At 39.1% G+C, this 26,033-nt stretch overlaps 1 protein-coding gene across 2 annotated transcripts in view; it reads right to left on the reverse strand.

Moving 5' to 3' along the window:
• Positions 1-26,033, reverse strand: part of LOC136249934 (transient receptor potential cation channel subfamily A member 1 homolog) — a 40,975-nt gene that overhangs the window by 6,777 nt on the left and 8,165 nt on the right. For both annotated transcript variants that reach the window (XM_066042072.1, XM_066042071.1), the window contains exons 5-17: positions 16,612-17,239; positions 16,085-16,268; positions 14,789-14,890; positions 10,614-10,729; positions 9,163-9,309; positions 8,990-9,104; positions 6,999-7,135; positions 6,840-6,946; positions 6,362-6,747; positions 5,019-5,199; positions 2,856-3,032; positions 566-853; positions 7-27 (exon numbers count right to left, since the gene is read on the reverse strand). In XM_066042072.1, coding sequence (XP_065898144.1) covers positions 7-27; positions 566-853; positions 2,856-3,032; positions 5,019-5,199; positions 6,362-6,747; positions 6,840-6,946; positions 6,999-7,135; positions 8,990-9,104; positions 9,163-9,309; positions 10,614-10,729; positions 14,789-14,890; positions 16,085-16,268; positions 16,612-17,239 — 2,589 coding nt within the window. The remainder of the gene's footprint in view (positions 1-6; positions 28-565; positions 854-2,855; positions 3,033-5,018; positions 5,200-6,361; positions 6,748-6,839; positions 6,947-6,998; positions 7,136-8,989; positions 9,105-9,162; positions 9,310-10,613; positions 10,730-14,788; positions 14,891-16,084; positions 16,269-16,611; positions 17,240-26,033) is intronic.

Raw genomic sequence — 26,033 nt, forward strand, 5'->3', positions numbered from 1 at the left:
ACTTACTTTGACAAACTTGACGCAAATCTGTGTACATTGAAAAAGCATAAATAATAATTTGATACATGTGTTATAAAAGTTTGACTTAAAGAATACCCTAAACACTAAAGGCATTATGCTAATACAAGTTCCTAGTCAATAGATAGTACCAATCATAGGAGAGAAAAGAATTAAGTGGGTCTGTGCTCCATTGCTTAAGAAACAATTTTATTATCAAGGGATATTGATCATGCACAACAGCTTAATTGGATTTAACATTGCTGTAATAAAGACTATGCTATACTATTTTTTTGTAAAATGATTAGCATACAGGTTTACAGTTTATAAAACATGAGTGTGAATAACTCTTGACTGCATAATAATCTGCAGCATATTGAATCCATTCCTGGAGCTAAATTAAATCCGCATGCTCAAATAGACACACTGAATTACAGGGTCCATAAAATTACTTATAGAATAAAAATGCCTTGGATTCTATGTAGACAACATATAGTACCAATACATGGTATTCATTGGCATTGTAAGAGTTTTACTGTCACATATATATTTCTAAGGTACAACTCACTCAACATGGCTGATGCTGCCACAGTGTCAATTCCATTGCTTCCATTACAAGTATAAGTTTGAGCATCTTCACTTGATACTTCTATCAAGGTAAGATTGGAACTGGAAGTGTTGCCATTCCTTTTGGTGTCAATCACTACATTTGAATCATCATCATTTAATAGGCCATGTTCATTGTACCACATTATGCGTATGGAAGTAGAGGAGTTGCCAGTAATTGTACAAGAAAAGGTAACATTTTGTCCTTCTCTAACCATCTTATCCATAGGGCGTGGTTGAACTTCTAGAGCTAATAAATTATGCAACATTTTTATTAGAGATCTGGTGTGAACAATCAATTTTCAATAAGTAAAATCTAATAGTTTTAGCAAGTAGTGGCTGCATGTTCACATAGCCACACTATGCAAGTATTGGTAAGAGTTGCCTCAAATTACATGGGTTTATCTATATACTAGCGCTGCTACTTGCACTACGGTGCAGGAATCACTCTGTAATATTATATGCTATGCATTCAAGTAGGGTGATAACCCCTGTGCATGCCCTATACATGCAAAACTTTATTGCCCTAAAAAGTTAAACATTATAGACTTTCTACTAAAGTGTATGTATAACAATCATAATGTACTAAAACAATAGCTACATTCCTGCTCCCTATATACTACCCTACAACCTACAACTGTACCTATTTCATTGATCACCTTAATTCCTTAAAAGATTTAAATTACTAATTGTAAGTACAAAACACATGAGAAAATGATGGTGTTTTGAAACAGGTAGGAAGATACATAGTGAGAGAATACAGTGATAGCATGATAAGTTACACAAATAGTGAGAGAAAAGGGTAACATAAAAGTTCAGTTTAAAATGTTCACCAAAGAGGTTCAGAAAAATAAGTACAACAAACAGCAGAAAAAGTATGTATAATCAAAAGATTTCAAAAGGTCATACTGGAGGAATAAAACCCACTACCTCACAATTTCAAAGCACTCACTCTATCCATACATCACATATAGGTTAGAGGTTATAAAACCTGCTCATGTAGGCATGTGTGAGTTGAATGGCACAAGTGTTTACTTGCGGCGGTTTGCATGCAGTTTACAGAAAGAACTCTAACAAGTTTTGTTCTACACTCTTGCATATATATGATGAATAACGGCAGTTATTAGCTTTCTTTAAAAGCTACTTTACTAGTCTTTGTTTGGTGCAAAATCTGCTTCAGTGTATGCAGCAGGTGGCAAGAAGAATGAGTAAACTCAAATGGAATAAGATAGACAAACAGACAGACAGACAACATTTTAGCTTTATATATAAAAAGCCACTGATCCATCTGTCTGTCTACATTCCTTTTGAGGGTATAGTCAGCTATATACATATCTCATCAACTACTGCACATATCACTGTGCTGTTTTGTGCCAAACAAAGTGCTCATCATTTGACTTTATTAAGTTTGTTAAAACAAGTTTCTAACCACTGTCATTTTCAGTCAAAACGCAAGAGTGTATGAGGGGAAAACTAGTTGAAAACACTTCTGTCAAAACCACAGACAAACAGCTCTGGCTGTAGTGTATTGAACTGTTGACCCAAAGGTCCAGGGTTCAATATTCCTGATCACGACAGCATATGTTAACTTAGACATTCACAGCTCTTACTGCCAGTCTATGCACATATTGACAAGATTCATGTGTGAAATCAAGTGCTAATCATTTAATACATAGCTCACTTTTGAAACAAGCAGCGAAACCGAGATACCGCTGTGGTAAAGCAGTCATAGTCACATGTGTATAGACCCATTTCAGGTGAAATGCTGCATTGCAACATCCACCATCTTGGAGTACAACCCATTGTGCAACCCTGATAGTGTAGGAGAGAGCATAGGTTTAACCTGGTAAACCTCTGCCGTAGAATGCATAAGAAGCAGCTCTACTTCCTGGGTATTGTTTTACTCTTATAGGAAGCAACGCTATCAGGGTTGCAAAACGGGTTGTACTCTAAGATGGCGGATGTTGCTATGGCAGCAGCTCACCTGCAAAGGGTCTATATTATAGCTATGTTGCATAACAACAAACTAGTGCAATTAATTTAAAAGAAGAAAACTAGTGAAACAAGACATATGAATGATGGTAGAATTATGTGGGAAAACACCTACTTTGGCACATTGAACAAATGGTGGTAACATGCTAATGTAGGGATATCTACCATCATTCTCTTGTATTTTATTTTATTAAAAACATAATAACACTTGTATATATATACAGCTCTTAGTTGACCTACTGAGTTATATAACAACTTACATTTTTTCTCAACACTGCAAATACCTGATTCAGCACTATTGCCAGCACAGTCAGGGCGATAAGATCCATATCCTTTGGTGCAAATTCTTGATCGTGACCTGGTGCCATTGAGGTTTTCACATTGTGCTATTTCATTGCAGGTACTCCAAGAACCCCATGAGGACCAACAACCTCGTACTATAAATGCATGTAACAATTGCAATAAGAATTGAAAAAATTGAAAACAGAACAACAGTTTAAACCAAAACTATCTTATATCTGTTATTTGATTGGTGTTAGCACTATAATTCTGAAGTACAGTAATGTATGTATGTACATTAGGGGTGTCAGAGAAAAAGAGAAAAAGTGGCAAGTCTCAGTCTGAAGGTAGCTAGTCTAGGGGGTCTGGGGGCATGCTCCCGCTATTCAGATGCTATTTTTGGGGACAATTTACTGTATACAAGATGCTAGATAGAATGTTTAATGTTAGGGATAAACTGGACACTGACTAAAATGCACCTCCGTAAGGCCACATAAACTTATTATTAGTTTCTTATCCCTGTCTGCATCGCCATTTTTCTTAAGGATTTTCTGAACCACTGGTGGCTGAGTGCAGCCGTACAGCACCTTTAAAGTTGGCAACTAGCTAGAGTAGTCTAAGAAAATTGCATTCTGAGTTGTTTTAGTTAGCTAATTTAGCTGTCCACTTAATAATAAAATGAAATAAAATCCACCTTCCCACACTGCTATTTTGAGTATTGAAAGTAATAAGTGGCCTAATACTAGAATCCTTACCATTTGAGTTTATTAATTAAGAGACAAGCTGCAAGGAATGTTTCTAAAGTAGCTACAGAGAAACAAAACCAAAGCTAAATATAATGATATACTTATTTTTAGAAAATTTAACGTAATATTTCCTTTGATGCCTGAGGTTACTAAATCCAATAGAAACCTGTGGCAGGGTTACTAAATAGTTAGTAACCTGTGGTCTCGCCAGTGGTTGTTTGCTACATTCATCAAACAAAAATTGGTAAAGCCAAAAACAAAATGTTCTTACTGTTAGCTCACTTTCTGGAAAAGACAGGCCATGATTATTCAGCTAGATGGCGTTCATTCATGTACCAATATCTGGCACGATGTGGCGCTGACCGGTACAACAGACTCAAAGGATAATCTGGATGCAAGCACTCACAATTTGCTTCTTAATAGCTTACTTTCTGGACAAGACAAGAGTCTTCCTAGCCCCACTTGATACTATGGTCACGCAACCTAGTTCAAGTATGAATATCACGCCGGTGCAGTAGCACTGACATGATCAACTCGACTTAAGGATAAATCCCAATGCTAGCACACACAGTTTTCCACTTTCTCTCACTCTTTCTTAGCCTAGAAAATTTCTAAATCACTTAGAATGGGTCGACATCAGTTTCTACGCTATTTAAACCCCTCACACAATGGCTACTCACAATTAATTTTCTCAGCCTGCTGCCTCAGTAACTGATTAAGTTTGTGGGTAGTCTTTCCCACATCATCCTCTGGTCTCTAAATAGCGTAGAAACCTTGTCAACCCATTCTAACTAATACTTAGAGGTGCTTAATACAGATAAAGTGGACATGAGGCTGTTCTGAGTGAAAGACAGCATAAGTGTTGCTTCTATTAATAATGTTGTCATTATTAATGCATGTTCACTATTTTTAGTTATCAACTTTAAAAATTTATTTTAGTTTAGTTTAGTCAAAAAGTGGTGAGGCTCTGGCCTCACTGGTCATACATACTCTGACATCTTTGGTGTACGTAAATTGTTATGTAATTAAGAATTTGAGTGAAGTCTTATTACAGGGATTAAATATTTGGCCTTAATAATGAGGTGGATTATTAATGAGGTCACAAAGTACATCTCAGCCATGTTTGGGACCTGGCCACTATTACAAGATGGTCTTAATAAAAAGGTGGCTACTGAGTGAGGTTTTACTATACGTGCAAAGAAATTTACTTAGTGGATATTTCCAATATAGGGCCACCTTGATACAGTGGCCATGTCAAGTATAAGGTCAGAATTGCTGTGTATAGCTATAACATATTCTATACTGTGTATTTGGTGCTGTGTATTGTACACGCACCTCCAAAAGACAATGTTGTATTTTATGACCACAAGATATCTAAAGTTTATGTGTACCACTTACCACTGCACATATCACTTTGAGGCAATGGTGTCACCAACAGAACAGCTGTAAACAAAGCAAGAAACAAGGAATAAATAGCTAAATTGAAGATAAAAGCTGGCAGTCCAAATCTTTTCCATTTGCGTGTTCGCATCTCCTCAACAACCGGGGTCATAAGAAGAGAAGTTCTTTTGTATTTTACCTGTAAAAATTTGAAAATCAACCATTGAAATCACTGATAACTACAATTTAAACAATCTAGCAATAAAAACAAATCTTCTGGTAGATTATGCCTGCTTAAGAGCCACCTAAAAATTAATCACTCTTATGTTATGAGAGTCTCAACTGGTGCAATAATAGTGGGATTTGCTAGATGTCACGTTTGGTGCAAGCTAGTATACTGTATTTGTAAAAAAAGCATTTGCACAGAAGGTGACTGCTCTAATAGGGTGACTGCACTATTAGAGTATATCAATTCTCAATCACACACCTACTACATATAGTTGGCTTTTGTATTAAATCCTATCCTTCCTAAACCACTCCTTCTTCCCTAAAATGATACCTGAATTAAACAGTTTACAGATCAACAACATTAATAACTAGATTTTAAAGACGCATTAACTAATTTAAATTAATTTGCATTAGTGTTCAGGGCTTGCTAATTAATAGAGAATGAAAAGACCTTTCTATGATAATTTATCTACCTATATGCTGATTACTGACTCATTCATTTGCCAGGGAGATGTGATAAGTACTGTAGTTGTTTTTATTAACAAAACGTGATCACATCATTGTCAAACACTGTTGGTTTTCATGCTGCACCTTTAGCTCAAATTCTTCCAAACCACAAAATGTTTGAGGTTGGATATTTAAACTGTCTACATGCCAATTTTCATCTTCTTCTCATATGCAATTTACCATGTAGTTTTTATGTAATAACTCCGAATAGTATTCAAACCAAATTTAGTACCAAGATTCACCATTAAGCCACCCTTGTGTGTACCAAATTTCAAGGCATAACACATTTGCATTTCATGGCAGCTTTTGTAAGTGTGCAAAAAGGGAAAAAAAAAAAGAAACTTCAGTCAATTTTTGAAGATTTGTATCTTAGGACCACCTGTGGCGATTATGCTCAGAGTTGGCATGTCAAATACTGAAGGTGGAGGGAATTTCCAAAGTAAATATCATCTCATTTTGTAAAGGTAACACAGGGCTACGGCTACAACATGCATGAAAATTGGATTATTGTTCTTTCTGTCAACAACACACTGGTGTAGTATGCCGGTTTTTCAATTGTATCAAAGTAGCAGGCAATTTTACAAATAAATACATATACTATTTTGTTCGCATACACACAAACGCACCATCAATTCCAAAGGATGATTTTCAGGATCATATTTTTCTTGCAACCACCAAGCATCCTGATCATCATTAGTTTCAGTGTCTTCCTCTACATTTTCTTGTGATGTATTATTCGAATGTGAAAAATTCTGGACATTTGAAAAAGATTCAAGCGGCATATCATGTGTACTGGAGGGATTTTCATATACTGTGGATGTATCAATTTTGGGAGGTTGTTCCTTCTCCTTTGTAAACTTGTCTTGTATGAAATTAGCAAGGGTTGGCTGGGGAGTTACATAATCTTCCAAAAACTCATAAGAATATTCTATCTTAGTGGCTTCATTGCTTCCCTTGGAATTCACCATACTTTCCCGATTAACACAACGATACAGTGCAACCTCAGCAACATCTTGATATGAAAAGTACACATGCAATACATTATAATCTTTATAACATAAAATTGCACCTTGACGTGATATGTTTCTTACATACACAACTTACCAGGCATGTGTTGAATTAGTAGCCTCATTGGGGTCTCATTTTTCAATGTTCGAAACTGTAATACTTTCCTCCAGTGCTTGCTGTTGAGGATAGTAAGAGCTGTTCGGCTACAAGGTTACTAACTCACATGATCACAACTACACAGAGCTCTAGCCATACCTGTGTCCTCTGAGAATTGCTTCTATTAAACAGTTGTGGCCTTCGTCATTTGCAGTAGTCACATCAACTGAATGTTCCAGTAAGAGTTTTACTACTGCGTCATGTCCTTCTTTGCAAGCCAGTAGTAACGGAGTGGTCTACGATAACAATGGATAAGTGGACACATCTGCATATATGACTGGAAACAACATGTACTTTCCAAATACTTAAGTTTGAATACCACAACAATTATTCCTTTGCTCATTGTTTTCTACCTTTAACCATAAAGGCCAGCTATATACTTTAGCTGCTAATACTATAGCCAAAGAAAGGCTGGAGGAAGCAATTTTGGATTGGCAAAAACAACTAAGCACTTCAGAAGAGACAACCAGTTTTTCAGCTTAAAAATCTATAATTACTGTTAACAGATGAATGCATATGAAATTAAATAGACTTTGAATGCACAGCCATCACAATAGTTGAGAATTTCTGGTATGTATACTCCCAGCATTGGGACTTGTAAATGGAAACAAACACTACAAGGAAACACAAGCAAAGTTCACAAGTTCAAAGCGTTTGTAGTTGAAATATATGCCTTATTCCTTGCAGTTGTGTCACTAAAACTCACATATCTTATTAATCTTATCATAACAAGTGAAGGTATGCGTAGTTTCTAGTGTCCTCTCCTAGGTTATATTCAAACTAGAAAAGTACATGAAAAGCTTACTATTTGATCATTACTACAGATACACAGGCACTTGCTTGTGCTCAAGTAGCGATGCTAGTGTCTGTGGCAGATTGAACACTAGCACTTTCAATAACCCTCTCTAGAAGCTTATAAGTGTCGCAGTGTGCTTGTGCAGAGTAAAATACTTTAACTTGATTGGCTACTTTCCAGGATGTAAATTCTGTAGATACTTTGTCATTTCAATAGATCCCTGTCACATGCAGATGTGAATTAATGTTTAAGGAGCATGCAACGCATGTTAAACTAAACAACATACATTGAAAAGAACAACAAATAGAAAGCAAGCACAGCATATTGATTACAGCATACCACTGTAGTCTTAGGAGAGCTTTGCCTCAACAATCTCTTTTTAAACTACCCAAGTACCAATTAACTGCTTAGCTGTAAATAAATATTGTAATAATATGATGTTTTCCTATTGTAGAAGATGTAAGATAAGGCTTTTACAATTATCAAATCCTTCCCAAAAGGGCTATAGAAAGACAAAGAACCCAGCTAGGAGCAGAGCAGATAGAGTGGGGAACAGATCAGGTGTTAACATTTCATGGTTATTTTGTAAGTTATAGACATGTTTAACGAAGAGGTGGTCATGAAAATGTGCCTCGTGCACAAATTACCAGCCATTTTTGTAGGGTAAAAGAAATGCAATGTCAACTGCACCAACCTATCAAACAACAATAAAAGTGGTAGTTTGAGGACTAAAACCATTAATAAACTTGGGCATGGAATAATCAGTTACTTTTCAGATGAGTTTTGGGAGGTGATTTAAATTTCGAATTCATAAACCACCTTACAGAAAAGTAACTCCATTATTCTTTTCTAGTAAAGCCCAACTATTGATAAAGTACAACTCCAAGGTTTCGATTTCAGGTAGTGATTGTAATACAGTGAGCAGAAATACTTCAAAAATCTTTGCCTGCATTGATTTTACTGATCTTTTGGCATTATGTAAAATTAATGTAATAATATAGTGCCACACCTTCTCTTTAAACCCATCTATATAATATGTTTTGCAATTGCATTGTTGATCTGTACACATAATCTTCAAAACTGATGTTGCAGTAATGGAAAATACTGATAAACAGAGACTTTACATTGCTTTGTATATTAATTACTTTACTATTCTTTACTCTTAGAGATATAGTATTCCTAAATATCTAGATAAAGGAAGTAATCTAATTTGGTATAAAACGTGCCTACGTAGCTGAAAAATTTCAAAGCAATACTAGAAACTTCCAGCCACACAGCATGACATACAACATACATGATATCCATCAGTGACACAATGAGCACAGGCACCAATGCTGAGTAGATAAACAACAACATTGTATCTTCCAGCATAAGCAGCACTTGATAATGGAGTACCCTCTGCATAATTTCTATAAGACAATAAAGACAAGTAGCTGACATTTTTTAGTACTAATGTTAGTCACTTACACCACTTCCGAATCTAATCCTTGGCTGAGCAAGTATTTAATAATATTTAGATGGCCATCACGAGCAGCAATGTGTAATGGAGTGTCTAAATCTTCCAGAGTTTTAGCCTTGAAATTGTACCCATACTTGCAGAGCATTTTAACACACCTGAGTTGCAATTGCATTTATATTGTAGTAGTCCGTTGCACATGAATGTAGATGCGTATATGTACTTGGACATAGCTTGAGTGTGTCCAATAATGATACTATATGTTCTGACATTCCAAAATATTCATACTATCCCCTAGCTCTATTTGTGAGTGTGTGCGTGTGTGCATGCGTCATGTTGTGTAGTCTACACTGTGTTGTGAGTGTGTAATGTGTGTGTGTGCCATGTTGTGTGGTCTGTGCTGTGTCATGAGTGTGTAGTATGTGTGTGTGTGTGTGTACGTGCAGGCATGTATGTGCATGCGAGTGTGTGTTTATGCCTTGTCATGTAGTATGTGTGCAATGTGAGTATGTGTGTGTGTGCAATGTGATGTGGCTGTTTGTTGGTGGGGGGGGTGGAGGTGGGGGGGTACATGTATAATGAAAATAGTGATTGAAAGTTATTGAGCCCATGCAGTACCTACCTTTAAAATTTATGCCACCAATACTGAATCCGAAGGTGTTACAAAAGTTCCATGGAATCCTTAACAAATTTTTGGCTGAAGCATTAAGTTTGGCAAAAAGCCAGAATGATAAAAGAGAGTATTCATGCATTGTATAATGTAAAACGATCTTCATTCATCAAATCACCTCCTCTCATTACAAATCATTCAAGTGCATATATAAGTGCCTCTTAAAATAGCTTCTTTCTATTGATGTTATATTCAAACCTGGATTGCTGAAGCTTCAGACCTTCCTACCAATGTCTTACATGGTATGATTCAATTGTGAAACAATGTTAAGCAGTGCATTTGAACTGTCACAAACAATGGCTAACTAGCTGGACTATATAGGCTGTAATTCCCATGGACCCCTCTTCTCTGCTCACAATGTCTGCATGATGCGCCCTTGGTGTGGAAGCACGTACACTTAAACAAAACATACCTATCACCCAAGTTTTGTCTGTGATAGAGACAGTAATGACACACAATAGCATCGCATATAATTTGTGTTTTTCTTTCAAAATCATAGTAACAAGTCATATATATATATATAGATTTCAAAGTAGTTTGTCGGCATTGTTGTATAAAATGATTTCACCAACATACATTATAGTGTGTCATGAGGTCTCCAAGAAGCTTGTGCATTACACCAGTGTGTTGTCAATGGTGTAGCACAACAGCTTGAAAATTTGTTAGAAGGACAAAAGGGGCCAGCAATTCATGCCAGAGCTTCATACAAGATAATACTAAAACAAAGCATCACTAATTCATACTAATGCATGGAAATATTAGTAATGATTATACACAACATTCACAACTCACTCAAGGTGGTCATTCTTCACAGCAATGTGTGTGGGGTAGTAGCCACTGCCAAGTGGACAGTCTGGTTTTGTTATAGCAGTTGGTAACTCAGCACGCTCATCCCAATTCAGAAGATACTATATATTTATATATACACCATAGTTAGTAAGAAAGTCAGTGGCATAGGTTTAGGAGGAGGCAATACTACATTTTTATCGAAACAACATTTTTCCAATATTTAAAATAAACATATGTTAATACTTTAGGTACTTGAGTAGTATTCACAAAGAGGTATGAAAGTAAGTTTTGCTAAAATTACCATATACTGTATGTAAAAAACTTTGGCGGTATAAAACAGTTTTTCCGAAAATCCACTACTGCAAAATTGACAAAAAAAACTTTGGCAAATGGGGCTTTGCCTGAAATTTTTTTAGCTACCACGTACCGTACCGCTCAAATGCAACATCGCTACATGCAAGTGTGAGTGTTAAACAACTCCTCAATTAAGGGGCGTGGCAGCCATTTCGATCGCGAGTACGACTGCCACACCCCTTAATTAGCAAGTCTTTTAATCTCTTGCACTTGTGCGTAGCGATCGCTGGTTCTTGTAAATGTCAAGAGCAATCTTTGGATTTTTGTGACACAATGAACCTTGCGACAATCGAATGAACCTGGCAACAATCGAAGGGAACACTTGGAAATGCCCACAATACCTGTCACGATACTTTGATACCCATCCTTTCAACATGGCTAATCTACTCATGCGATTGCTAAAAATAATTGGTGGATAAAATTTTGATGATGGTAATGCTATTCGCCAAAGTTTTTTACACCAAAGTTTTTACTATATGGTATACATCAGCATGTAATGGGCTACTTGGAGAAGGCTAAATTATCACTGTAGCAATAGTCCTTGGGCAAGGCACAAGAAAGACAGCACATACGTGACCCAATTTTAGAAAACCTACCTTTGCAGCACATATTAGTCAAAATGGTTTTATAGCTTAATTGAGGCAACATATTGTTGTCTACAATGCGTGAAAATTTCAGAGCAATTCATGCAAGCTTTGAAAAGATATTTCCAATTTACTATGCAATACCTACTTTTGTTGATTACTATATAGTCAAGATGTGCTGTAGTATTTTTTCTGTACACCATCCATAAGTGATTAGAGTTGGCAGATTAAAACAAATCCAAACTCTACAGATCAAAGTGATAAAATATACAGATTTTACATAATCAAACCACTTGCTCTGACTTACATGACGTTAGAGAGTGAACACGTGTCACAGCACAATTTAATTAAATTACTGAGTGCTTCAATCCCAGCATATTGGAACTGGTGTACTTCATACAAAGAGCAGTAGCATTTACAGAGAAGTGATTCTGGGTGAAAAAAAATGAAAGGAGGGGTAATAACCGTTCATCCATCATTCAAGTAAGCCTTTATAAAGTATTTGTAAGTCCTGTATTATGTGTAAGGCCAATGGACACTTGCTTGTAGAATTTATCGCTGTTATTACACAGTAGTTTTATATCGATGTCTTTGCAAGGCATGTATAGACTTCTTTGTTAAAGAAAGTTTTTATACTCATACTTATAACCCAATGCTGCGAGCGAAACTCAGCAATTCGCAAGAACAGCAACAATAGATACAAAACTCACACACAATTAACTAGGTAATTGCACAACTGGGGACTGTTTCATTGAGCCCGACATATTGTCAACAACTGAGGAGAATGAAGTGAGGTTATCCATAAAGGAATTACTATGGTGTCATAGTCCAAGGTGTGCTATATATTGCTTAGAAATTTCTACACATTCTAAGTATAAATCATCAAGATAGCAGTGACAGGAAGTTGTTACATGGCATACAGTGTGTGTTGTGTGTCTTAGCATAAGAGCACTTTTTTCTATAATTTTATAGCCACTTTGTGAAACTGTGGCCAATGTCTTCACAGTGGCATGTGCACAAGTGGGCATGGAGCTGATCAGATTAGCCATCTTGGGTATGATCTGTGGTTGTCCTGCTAATGTTTATGGTTTGTGATTGTAGGACTTGAGGAAAACCAAAGGAATTTCTTTTCATGAAGCTGCTAGTGTGGCTTATAAATTTGGCTACCTACTTCACTGCATGGCTTGTATCCAGGCTGGAGTATTAGAAACCTCTACAGTGACAAGTTTGCTCTGCCATCCCTGGTTGTTTAGGTATGCTGTTTCAGTGATTGCACATGGCTTCATTGTGCATATACAGATGGGAGTGTGCATGCACATGCAGTATGTGTACAGTGGAGTTGGGGGTAATAAAAACAGGATACATCATGTGTGTATTTCACCATAACTTTCCCAGGGTGGGTGCTCAAAAACCTGAAGCATTGCATCTGGGTGATCCCCTTAACAGCTGTTTTCGCAGTCTTATCATCAAAGTAGTCACTCCAATTGCACATTGTAACAATGGTTGCTCCATCCTGGCTGCCAACTAACTGGACAAAACTAGGTGCAGCAGACCGGTTGACTGCAGCAACATTGTCATCAAGACAACTTATCTTCATCTTCCGATAGTGCCACTTAAAAAGGCCAAAACACCTGCGCCCAACAGGTAAAACTGATATCTTCATCTCATTACGGAATACAGTAAGTATCGTCTACACATTAAGCAATGGTTTTTTTGGCCAGTCCAGCTGGGAAAAGCTTCTCCAGCATTGTTGTACGCTTCTAACAATCATCACGATATTCAGCTCTCTCTTACTTGAAATGTTTCTCAGCTTGCTTGATAGTGTGATGAAATGGTAATGAAAAGAATTAGGTTCAACAATATGCATGTGTTGTTTGATGTAGCAGATTGCATTTAGCAGCAGATTGCATTTAGCAGCATTTTCCTCTTCCGGCTTTCATTTTTAAAGTACAGTTAGTTTGGCATGTAGTACAGGTCACTCCTTAGTTTGGTGATTACAACGTGTGGTACCAGCTACCAGCTGTCACCATGCAATACTGTAATGCACATGTACCTTTTTAGTGCAGCTGGATGTAAACTCATCATGCTTGTAGTTGGTATTCTACCTAGCAGCAGAATGGCATTATCTTCAGCATAATTTTGCAGAAATTGTAACAATTACTGGTATTTAGTGCTTTTGGTGGAAAGTGTCATGTATTTCTATATTCTCTTACAGCCAGTCCATTTTCTCCACAAGCAGCCTATATTTTGGTCCAATTCCATGAAGGAAGGCAAAAGTAAGCACACATGTTATGTTCATTGTGCATATACTCTACGTTTAGGGTCTTGATCTTTTTTCTGCTTTGTGATGACCATAGGTGGTGTCTTCATCAGTGCTCATGGTGGACATAATTGATCCAAGGATTGACATGTCAAGTTGTTCATGTAAAAGCAAAGCAGACTGTGCACAAATACTTGTGTACTATATGGCTTGTCTCCTTTCAGCCTCAATGAACCTCATTTCTACCACCTGGCTAGCCTTGTGGGAGGTGGGTATTGTCAATAGCGCTTTAAAGTACAATATAGTGGTGGTTTTACCACATTCCCTACCTTCTTAGCCACACATATTTCCATCACCGTTGTCACTCTTGTCAAAATAATCCCGTACAAGCACCTCATATTGGGTGTAGTCTTGAGTGCTTAGTCATACCATCTCAGTGAATTAATAGCCTACTTCTTCTTTGATGAAGTAGCCATAACATCTTGGCACAGAAAATGCTAGACATTGGCACGGAAAGGACTTACGAATGAAACAATCAGATGATTTGTAAGTTAGTCATGTTACTACATGGGATACACAATAGGAGATACCTCTGTGCATGATATTTTGTACCATTATAAAGTGATAATTTTTCTACCCATTCATGTAAAACTATTAATGTTATTATTTTGAAAACTTTCAATTGTTTATTCCTGAAACTTTGGCTGTGCCAAAATGACAAGGTTTCCAAAATTGGGTGAGCATATACATACCACACTTATGTCTTATTAAAGACTGTTTTGCACATACCAAAAAAGATACCACTGCTAGTATTTGGGATGGTTTTAATAGCGCCATGTGTTATAATTGCAAACATATACATGCACACTACACTCACATGCACACACTTGCACACCTTAGCACACATGATATATGCACACACATCACTACACACATGATGCACATACACAAGTTGATGTTAGCTAATGAATTATAATCACCTTGAGAATAAAAGTATTCCCTATTTTGCACACGTAGTGTATCAAGCTTGATCCATTGTAGAAGTTTTCTATGATACCACGAGGATTAGTTTCAGCCATTGCCTAACAAAAACAATACAGCGGTGCCACATAACAAATTTAAATACTAGTCACATTGAAACTAATGTAGGAGTAAGGAATCAACACACATGATAGTATGTCATGTGACCAAGAAAGTTGGTGCGTCACACCTTGACTAGAGAAAGAAAACGCATTTGAAATGATTTTACATTGCAAATGCACCCACATTTGGCACCCCACACACCAAATCAGCTAATACATTTGTGAAATACGATCCCTCAAAGTTCTCCTTATTTTTTTTTTCATCTTCTTTCATTTGTTTTGGGGGGCTAGATTAATCTTCTTTTTTACACACTTCACAAAAAACCTTTATAAAATGCAAATGTGTAACTTGATAGCTTTAAAAGTAACTTAGCATACTGTAAGGATGCATTAAGGCACATTCACAAACTAAGTTTGATGAAAATCTAATATAAATATTCAGAGTTATGACAATTGTTTGCATTAAAAGTCTGATATCTACAGAAACTTTAAAATTGGTCTATGCATATAGGATAATCACGACAGCTCAAACCTTTGTGGTTTAAAAGAAATCAGTGACAACTACAAAGAAAACCACCCCCTAGTCACAGAGAATTAAAACAAGTGCATGAAAAATGCAATGTCCAGGGTTCAAACCAGGGATCTCAGTCCATATGTATCTCCCAAACCCTTCACCACTGAATTGCTGTTGTCAGCTCACACAGTACCTTATAAATTTACTCAACGGTACAAGTTATTTCATAGAATCTACCAGAGGAAAATCTAGATTGAAGAAAATGTGCACTCTATTTGAGTATTACAACAATACTTAACAAAATAGTCAAATAAAATCTACAATAAAAATATTCTTTTAATTTCTGCCTCCCATAATTGTATCTATAGAAAAATAACAAGGCTGGTTATAAAATTTTAATAATGGATATTCATGCATTATTAAAGTTTATCAGCATCAGCACCATTGCAGCTATTTCTTGGCTACCACCTTTGAGTTCACAAATTTTTTCACCCAGGCTGTTTTTGCATGGGTATCAAATTATATACTAAGGCATTAGAGATACTAAGGTTTACATTTGGTTGAGTTTCCAACATATTCTAATAGCTGATGTATCCTGTAGGCTTAACAATTTGTTAAAATTGTTCATATAGCTGTTCAAAATACTACCAAAATTAATAGGTTTTTGTTCCCATATATACCTCAATCAAAACAATGTGGCCCTGCTCAATTGCCCACTCTAGTAACATCTTGTCGTGTTTCACCAAACTGTCAACTGCGTACTTAAACTCAAAGAAAACTTTCACGACTTCCTTGTGCTGGTGTACAATGGCATTCATCATGGGAGTAACACCAGCAGCATCTTTGGCATAAATATCTGCTCCTCTGTAAAGTAAAAGAACAATATGTCACAAAATACAGAAAAATATACAATAACTAAACAGTTCATTAAACTATGAATGTAGATATTATGTTGTTGTTTTCTAGATCTCTGATACACCTGGCAGGGAAATTACAAACAATTCTGCTCAATGCATTTAAAAAAAGAAGTAGTAAATGGTAAGGGCATTATATGTATGTCAATAAACAATAATTATCTGTTAAAGCAGTGAAATTAAGCCAATAGTTGGACATGGAGAAGTACAGGCTCCTTCCGTCCTGTACAGCTATGCATAGCTACTAGTAGTGAGTCTAATTGCCACCATGCACTCTTAAATTATTGGCTTACTTTTCAGCATAAAGAAAACATGTGTTTGCATGACCATATTTTGCAGCAACATGCAGAGGTGTTTCCCGATCATAGTTCTTGTGACACAGTAAAGATGGTTCCATTTGTAAAATATCTTCATTGATGTCTTTGTCATCTATACTACTGTAAAAGTGTAGAATGCGATTGTGATAATGATTGAAGGCCATCAAATTGGGCCCATGACTAATGAGCAACCTGACGATATTTGGGGAGTAAACTGGAGCACTCTTAGCTAACATCAGTGGTGTATTTCCATCCTTATCAGCTTTATTAACAAGTTTCTGAGCTGCAGTATGTTCACTATTTGCATTAAGAAGTAACTGCAAAACGCTTTCACTATTGAACTTGCAAGCAAAATGTAAAGCCACGTTCTCAATGTTAGCACCAACAGACACATTAGCATTTGAACTAAGAAGCTTTTTGGCTATTTCTATATTGTCAAATATAGCCGCATAACACAGAGCTGTATTACCATTGTTGTTGTAAGTGTTGATACTGTTAAATGTCTCTGCTTTAACCAGCACATCCACAACATCAGGCAGTTGGCATTTCACAGCATAAATCAGTGGTGTACTGCCTTTCTTATTAGCAGCATTGACATCAGCACCTAGAAAATATTAATAGTAGTAAACTTTTGCAACTAAATTGCTTATTTTATCCAGGGAAAATTTTAAGTATTTATTTATCAGATTAAGGTCAGCAAAATCAGATAGTTACTAAACATTTCTTTAAGTTTAAGATGAAGTATGATGGTATGTATATCTCTGTTGCAGTAAAGCAACAGGACACCTACCTAAGATGTGAGCAGTAGTAGGATGAGTAGAGTTACACAAAGTACACTTTACATCAGATTGAACACACAATCGCTTTAAGTTAACTGCAGTTGGTAAGGTGTCTGAAGCAGCCCACAGAAGAAATGACAACTGCCCTGCCCGGGGTGAAAACCAGACATCAACTGGCTGGTTCCATGTCTTGCATGATTCCTCTAATTTCTTCTGAACTTATATTGTGCTGAATGTGTCTGCAATTGGGTATCACATTGAGACTTATGTTGTCAGACAATAAATGCTTAGCTTTGACATAGTAAGATCTAGCAGTTAGAAGAGAAGGTAGTTGTTTTATAAATAACAAAGATGGCTATTGTATTAGGGTGATTGCTTTATTAGAGTATCTCAAGTGGACCTCAGCCAACTGGACTATACACAGTATTTAAGGGGCGTGGTCATGGCATGCATTCCTTGTTTTTCACTATCCTACCAAATAGAAACATGTATTTAATGATCAATCACTATAGGCATGTCCCTCAAACATTATTGCTCCAGTTAGATTGCAAATTTGCAATCGTGAATATCATACAGTACGATAGTACTGTATAGTAGGGGCCATAAAAGAGTAGGGAGGTATGTTCCTGAAACATTTTTGGCAGGTTTTGATAAACCTATTTTTTGCCATTTTTGGCAACTTTCAAAGCTGCCAAAACTGGCAACTTCAAAAGCTGCCAAAACTGGTAACTTTTAGAGCTGCTTCAAAAACGTATCACTAGCAGCTTTATGTTATTTCCAAAAGTGGCATAAATTCCATGTCCTTGTATAGTTGCAAAAGTATCTTTTAATTGTGGGATTGAATTTCAATTTGGGGTTTCAAAACTGGAAGCTTTTATAGCTACCGAAATTGGCAAGATTATAAGTCCAAACTTGGTAAGTTTATAAAATTTCCAAAATGGGAAAGTTCTGTAATTACCAAAATTGGCAAGTTTCGTAATATCCAATGTTGGTAAGTGTAAGAGACAGAACACTTATACAATATATAGGCACTACGCACACACGTGACTATTGCATACACACGCCCACTTGTATCACGCCTGATAGTGTTGTAAGATTGCGTATGTTTTTGGATATAATCACGTGATCATCCTTAAGGCCTCGTGTTCCGCTTCTCGACTGTTCTCTACATGGCGCTGCGAGCAGCCACGTTCTAGCGTGGGTAACCTACCTAACCCTCGGAGCAAATCCCTGGTGCCGGTGTGAGGCACTCGTAAAGGTGACGCCATATTGTTACACAGTCTTTCTCCCTTGTGTTTTCTTCCTAGCGGGCCAGATGCCTTATGTGTTCCGACTGAGCGACCTACCAAAGTTGGACCTCGACGTGGATCGCGGCACCGACTTCACGGCATGGACAGCCCAATGGACCTCCTACTCAACCCTATCCGGCCTGAGTGAAGAACCAGCAGCCACCAAGGTACAGGCATTAACTTTGTGTTTTTCTCGCGAAACACTCACGGTGGTAGATAACCTTGGCCTTACAACGGAGGAGCGAAACGATTCCAGCACAATTATAGCTGCCCTTAAACGGCATGTCGAAGGCCACATTAATGAGTCCATGGAACGTCGGTGACTGCGTTGCCCCATGCAGCAGCCGGGGGAAAGTTTTGACGATTACCTGGTTTCCCTACGAGAACTGGTGAAAACCTGCAATTTCTGTTCCGCGGCATGCTCTCAGAAGAGCATCAGGGACCAGATTATCGAAGGGCTCTTAGACGGTGACACAGTGGAACACCTGCTCCGGCAGCAAGACCTTACCCTCGACAATGCCATTGCCATATGCCGTGCCCAAGAAGCTGCTAAAAAGCAGTGCAAGGATATCTCCGACAACCCCGTGCTGACCATCCAGTGCATCACCAAGCAGCACGCGCACTACAAGTCACCCCAAGCCAGTCAGTCAGTCCTCAAGTCTTGCCCAGGGTGCGGTGCCCAAGCACACCAAGGCGGGCGGGCACAATGTCCGGCATTCAAGCAGACCTGCCGTTTCTGCCTCAAGGTTGGCCACTTTGCCAGAGCCTGCCACAGTCGGCAGCCACCACAGAAACATCCACGACAGAAGTACCCAGCTGCCAAAGCCATCACAGCCGAGGAAGATGAAGTGGATCAGGAGACCTCATCAATGACTGTCCTCAGTGTCAAGCAAGTGGCAACCATCGACCCCGCACCAACCATCATGGTAGAGGTCAGTACAATCCACGGATCCGTTCGTACTGCGATACTCCCAGACTCAGGTGCTGATATCTCAGCTGCTGCAGAGAATATCCTACCGCCCCTGAATGAGTACAAAGAGAACCTCTTACCATCAGAGTTTAGACCCCGAGTAGCCAATGGCCAGAGAATGTGCCCCATAGGAAAGATGTGTGTCCACTTCCAACTTGCAGGTAAAGAACATAAAGAAGACATGTACATCTTCCCAACCTTGGATGGAGTCATCATGTCTTGGAAGGCCGCTAAGGCTCTACACGTTCTGCCCCCGCACTACCCGCTCCCGTTCCCCTCAACAGTCCTCCCCTCGTCCCCAAGTATCAAAGCCACCACCCTCCCTCATGCCCCACCGTCGGTGGACGCCCTGAAAAGAGAGTTTCCAACAGTTTTTGATGGGAAAATTCGAACCATGGAAGGGGAACAATTCCACATATCACTGTCGGCCAATGCAAGGCCCTTCTGCGTAAGCACACCACGATCTGTTCCCTTCGCCTATCGCGACAAGCTGAAGGCCGAACTCGAGTTGTTGCAGTCAGAACACATTATCGCACCAGTCACAGAAGCCACCGAATGGTGTGCACCGATTGTGGTTGCCCCAAAGAAGTATTCAGACAAAATCCGCATGTGTGTCGACCTATCCCACCTTAACCGTTTCGTCGTCCGCGAACGATACCAATCACTTACCCCAGCTCAGGCCGTGGCTGACATCGCCGCTAGCGATGCCAAATTCTTTACAGTCATCGACGCCCTCAAAGGGTACCACCAGTGCCCCCTTGATGAACAAAGCTAACCCTTGACAACGTCTATAACCCCATTTGGGAGGTTTAAGTACCTTCGAGCACCCTACGGGGTCTCCTCGATATCGGAGCATTACAACCGCCGCATGACAGAAGCCTTTAAAGGCTTGTCGGGGTTTAGGCGCGTGGTGGACGACTTTGTAATATACGACGGCGACCTTAGCAACCATGTCACACACGTGAAACAATTCTTGAAATGCTGCGCTGACAACAACATTGCACTGAACCTGGAGAAGAGCAGGTTTTTTCAAACCAAGACCACCTTTGCCGGCTTCTTGCTATCTGAGGAGGGTTACCAAATTGACCCATCCATCACATCAGCAATATCAAACTACCCCGTTCCAACCAACCGTACCGAGCTCCGCTCCTTCGTCGGATTAATTAACCAATTATCATCCAGCACTAACTTGGTTGCCTCACTCCTGGCCCCATTTCGACCGCTTTTAAGCACGAAAAACGAGTTCGTGTGGATGCCCAGCCATGACGCAGCATTCTTGGAGGCCAAATAGTCCCTAACAACACAGCCAGCCCTCTCTTTCTTTGACCTCACCAAGCCAACCCGTCTTAGCACTGATGCCAGCCGGCAGGGACTGGGGTATATACTCCAACAGCAGCATGGAGAAAGTTGGTCCTTAGTTCAGGCAGGTTCTAGGTTCCTGTCCGATGCTGAATCCCGCTATGCCATCATAGAACTGGAGTTACTCACAGTCGCGTGGGCTGTGGCAAAATGCAACATGTTCTTAGCAGGCCTTCAACAATTCTCAGTGGTAACTGACCACAATCCCTTAGTCCCTATACTTAATACCAAGAGATTGGACGAGATTGAGAACCCCAGACTCCAACGCCTTAAGTCTCGCTTGATGGCGTACAACCTCACAGCTAAATGGATTAAAGGCAAAAGCAACAGTGGCCCTGATGCCCTCTCACGTAACCCAGTCTCCAACCCCCAGTTGGATGACGCACTCGCAGAATTTGACCATCAACACCACCCAGAACCGTCAATCACAGAACTTAGAGCAGGTACTAGTGCTGGACATGACAACATCCGGCTCCAAGATTTACGCGAGACAGCGGCCCATGACCCTGCCTACCAACAGCTGAAACATACAATCACCCATGGCTTCCCAGATCACCGTGGCCAGCTGTCGGAGTCTTGCCGGTGCTTTTGGAGTGCACGCGAGCACCTTTCAGTGGATGATGGGTTGATTGCCTATGGCTGTCGCCTGTTGATCCCAGCCTCAATGCGCCGCCAGGTGTTAATCAGCCTCCATGAGTCCCATCAGGGATCAGTACGGACCAAGGAGCGAGCTAGGTTATCCATTTATTGGCCTGGAATCGATAACGATATCGATAATGTTGTGCTCTCATGCAAAATGTGTCAAGACCGGCTTCCATCGAATAACAAGGAATACATCATGTCCAAACTCAGACCCGCAAGACCGTTCCAGGAGATTGCAATGGACTTCTGTAGCTACGGGGGCCAGCAGTTTCTCATCATAGTAGATTGCTGTACCGACTGGCCTGACATTATCCCAATGCAGCTCAACACATCCACACAGCGCTTAACCCAAGCTTTAACTCAAACCTTTTGCCGTACAGCTATTCCAGACATCGTGTGGTCTGATGGTGGCCCCCAGTTCACATCCAACCTCTTCAGTAAATTTTCCAAACATTGGGGGTTTGCCCATAAGACCTCGTCCCCACATTACCCACAGAGTAATGGAAAAGTTGAGGCTACGGTGAAGTCTATGAAGAAATTAATCGCCACCTCTTGGGGGAGGAGGTCTTTGAACACAGATGTGATATGCCGCGCATTACTGCAATACAGGAATACACCATCCCGCAGAGATGGACAGTCCCCTGCGCAAAAGCTATACGGTAGACCCATACAGGACACACTACCAGCGCACCGACGTTCCTTTGCGCCAGAGTGGCAACGAAACGTGGCAGACGCAGAGAAACAAGCAACTCACACTTTAGAACAATCAGAGAGATGTTACAATGCGCACGCTCGAAACTTGCCTGACATCCAGTTGGGATCAAACATCGCCCTTCAAAACCCGAGGACAAAGCTCTGGGACATATACGGTACAGTAGTTCACATTAGTCCCTATCACCGATACTCGATCAAGACCCAGGGTGGATGTGTACTGGTACGTAACCGAAGATTCCTAAGACGTCGCACTCCAGCATCTCTGGATGCATCTGAGAGGAACCCACACCAGCTAGATGTCTCCCTACCACACGAAGAACCTAATTCAACAGGACGCAACCATCACGAACCATCCCAGGATCAGACAGCAGACATGCGTCGATCAGACCGGCCGCACAGACCACCGCAACGCCTGATAGAAGACCCTACTTGGCACTAATATCAGTATGTGTGATTATCCAGCCACACCATGCTTGGTGGGGGGATGTAAGAGACAGAACACTTATACAATATATAGGCACTACGCACACATGTGACTATTGCACACACACGCCCACTTGTATCACGCCTGATAGTGTTGTAAGATTGCGTATGTTTTTGGATATAATCACGTGATCATCCTTAAGGCCTCGTGTTCCGCTTCTCGACTGTTCTCTACAGTAAGTTTATACTTTCCAGTTTGAATTTCCAAAATTGGCAAGTTTGAATTTCCAAAATTGGCAAGTTTGATTATCCAAATTGGCAAGTTTGATTTTCCAAATTGGCAAGTTTGAATTTCCAAGATTCCATTATTGGCATGAAGTAGGCATGCCAAACTTGGCAATAAAAATGATAATTATAAACATCTTATTTCTTGCCAAAAATGGAAACTCAAACCCACAATCAATGGTTACACACACCACTATATAAGTAAAACCTGATACCTTCCAATTTTGGAATAACTGTTAAGTGAGAGAAATTGAAGCACTTACTGGTTCCATGACAAAGCTGTGTATACTCTCCTTAGCTTGCCAAGGAAAATACGTTGCTCTACTTTTTTTCAATAATTCAGATCCCACATAATGCCAATGTTGGCAATAATGGGGGTTACGAATTATTGCCAAATTTGACAAAAAAAGGTCCCTGCCAAATTTGGGCTTAAAAGAGCCAGTTTTGGAAGCTTGGTAACTTTTACATTAATTCTGTTGTTGTCACAACTTTGAAATTGCATGTCGTAAATTGCCAACAATGGCAAAATAGAATTCTTTACATTGCCATACTTTGCTTTTAAGGGTATTCCAACTTTGGCAATAACCCAAAAGCTGCAAAATATGGAACCCAATTTGGACAATGCTAAATTTACCAACATCTGGGATAAGCCTAATTTTGCCACAATTGGCAAAAATATGATACCAAATGTTGCCAAAACTGGCAAAAAGTAGGTTTATCAAAACCTGCCAAAAATGGCTGTTGAACATACCTGGAGTAGGCGTGGCCCATGACATAACATCACCCAAAAACCAGCCTCAATTTTTTCTGACGATGATGAGGCAGTATTGGCTAGGTAAAACTAAGCCCAAACAAGCTTTCAGATCAACCTCGAAATGCTTTCAACAAGTTGCTACGGAATTTTAAAAATAATCTATTTAACAGAATTTTCTACTGACTGAGTAAGTAACTGACTGATGCCTTCAGACAAGTGTAACTCGATAACGGCTAAAGGTACGGGGTTGATTTTTTCACTGTTCGATGTTGCTTCAGCCCGAAAGGTTCCTTTTGGCATACCGCAATACATACAATACATTCTTCATGGACTTACCAGTGTCCTCCTTTGTGTCCCATTCATCAGCAAAAAGTGTCAATTTGGCAATAGCACATGATGGCTTCCCTTCGTAACGGAAATCGTCTATATTTTTAATACAGTGGAACCTGTCTATAATGGTCACCTTGGGACCAGATATATCTGGCCTTTATTTACAGGTGGCTTTTATAGAGAAAACCTACATAAGGTGGTCAGTAGCATTTTAGTGGCTATGAATGTTATAAATGAGTAATTACTATTAAGAGGCTTGCGCCAACCACAATACAGTCTGAATATTTTACTAGTTTTTAGTACAGAAAGGGTAAGGTGAGTCTATGAATGTTGGTTATAGCTATTGAACATGCTTAAGCAATAAAACCTGATTGATTATATAGTATTCATTGAAAGGCAGGAAGTGTGATAATTGCGCATTAATTGAAACGGTGCTGTGGTACCAGGAAATTGGCTTAACAAACCACCATAAAAGATATTGACCACTATACGAAGGAGAAAGTTATGTATACAGTGATTCATAGCCGAATTGTGGTTAGCCGTTATACGCATTAGACATGTGACCGCTTAATGCAGACCACAATGTATACATTTGTACGGTATGGGAAAATATTTGGGACCCTTGTGACCATGGCCATTATGCAGAGGTGACCGCTTAATCCAGATGATCGTAACACGGGTTCCACTGTAGTGGCTGTTTTGATTGCAGAGGTGCTTTTCAAACAGTTCTTGATTCGTACTGCTATGTAACGGGTTGAACATAGCTAACAACGAAGTGCAATGGATGTTTCACTTTTCAGACGTTGATATAGCTAGGGTGCGCGGCACCATTTCTTTCTTTTGGTATGCATGGATTGTAGAGGTGCTTTCAAACAGTTCTTGATTCGAAATGCTGTGTAACAGGTTGAACATAGCTGACAACGAAGCGTAATAGATACTTCACTTTTCAAACAATAATTGATATAGCTGGGGCGCGTGGAGCTACTTCAGATGTGGTATGCGTGGGTTCACCAGTCATAATAACATTTTCAAAACAAGTTAACAAACAAGTACACAGAAAAATTTGGAATTTTCAACTAGAGTAGGGACCATAGCACATTGATAAAAGTACTGAAACAAGCTGGAGTAGTGCACGATATTAAATCACGGTAAAACAATAAGAAGTGTTATATTCCTACCATGCTCAAGATACCATGTAATGGAAATGTACAGTAGGGATATAACACTTCTCATTGTTTTACTGTGATTTAATATCATGCACTACTCCAGCTTGTTTCAGTACTTTTTATCGATGTGCTATGGTCCCTACTCTAGTTGAAAATTCCAAAAAATGTGTCTTGTTGTTATTAGTCCAGCTAGTTTGTAAAAGGTCCTATCGGTACAATGTCTAGCAACTGTCTAACAGTAATATGTCTCTTAAAGCAGCATGAAAAATTTTAATAATCCAATCCAAATACGGAAGTGTCAATACAAAAAATTAAGGCCTTGATATGATTTTATTAGCTTGAAGAAGAAGACAACGAGGCTAGAACGAGCGTAATTGAAGATAAAAGGAAAGGCAAGGCACAACAGCACCCATTGGAGCCCCAATGCTAATGATACCTATATAGCTAGCACAAGGATATCATGCTAATGAAATGTTGGAAGTGCTAGTCATAATAATAAATATGCACATTTGTAGCTGCATGAAGGACTCATCATCATCATGATAACAAGTCTCGCTACCAATGAAATTACCAAGTTGGAGCCTTTGAAGCAGAGGTGGTGGAAGTTTTTAATATCATAATCAATAGTGATAGGAGAAAGAGTATAGTTGCATGGCTAAATTCAGGACAGAAAAAAAGGTTAATCGG

Source organism: Dysidea avara, chromosome 3, assembly GCF_963678975.1.
Source record: "Dysidea avara chromosome 3, odDysAvar1.4, whole genome shotgun sequence".
Classification (NCBI taxonomy): domain Eukaryota; kingdom Metazoa; phylum Porifera; class Demospongiae; order Dictyoceratida; family Dysideidae; genus Dysidea; species Dysidea avara.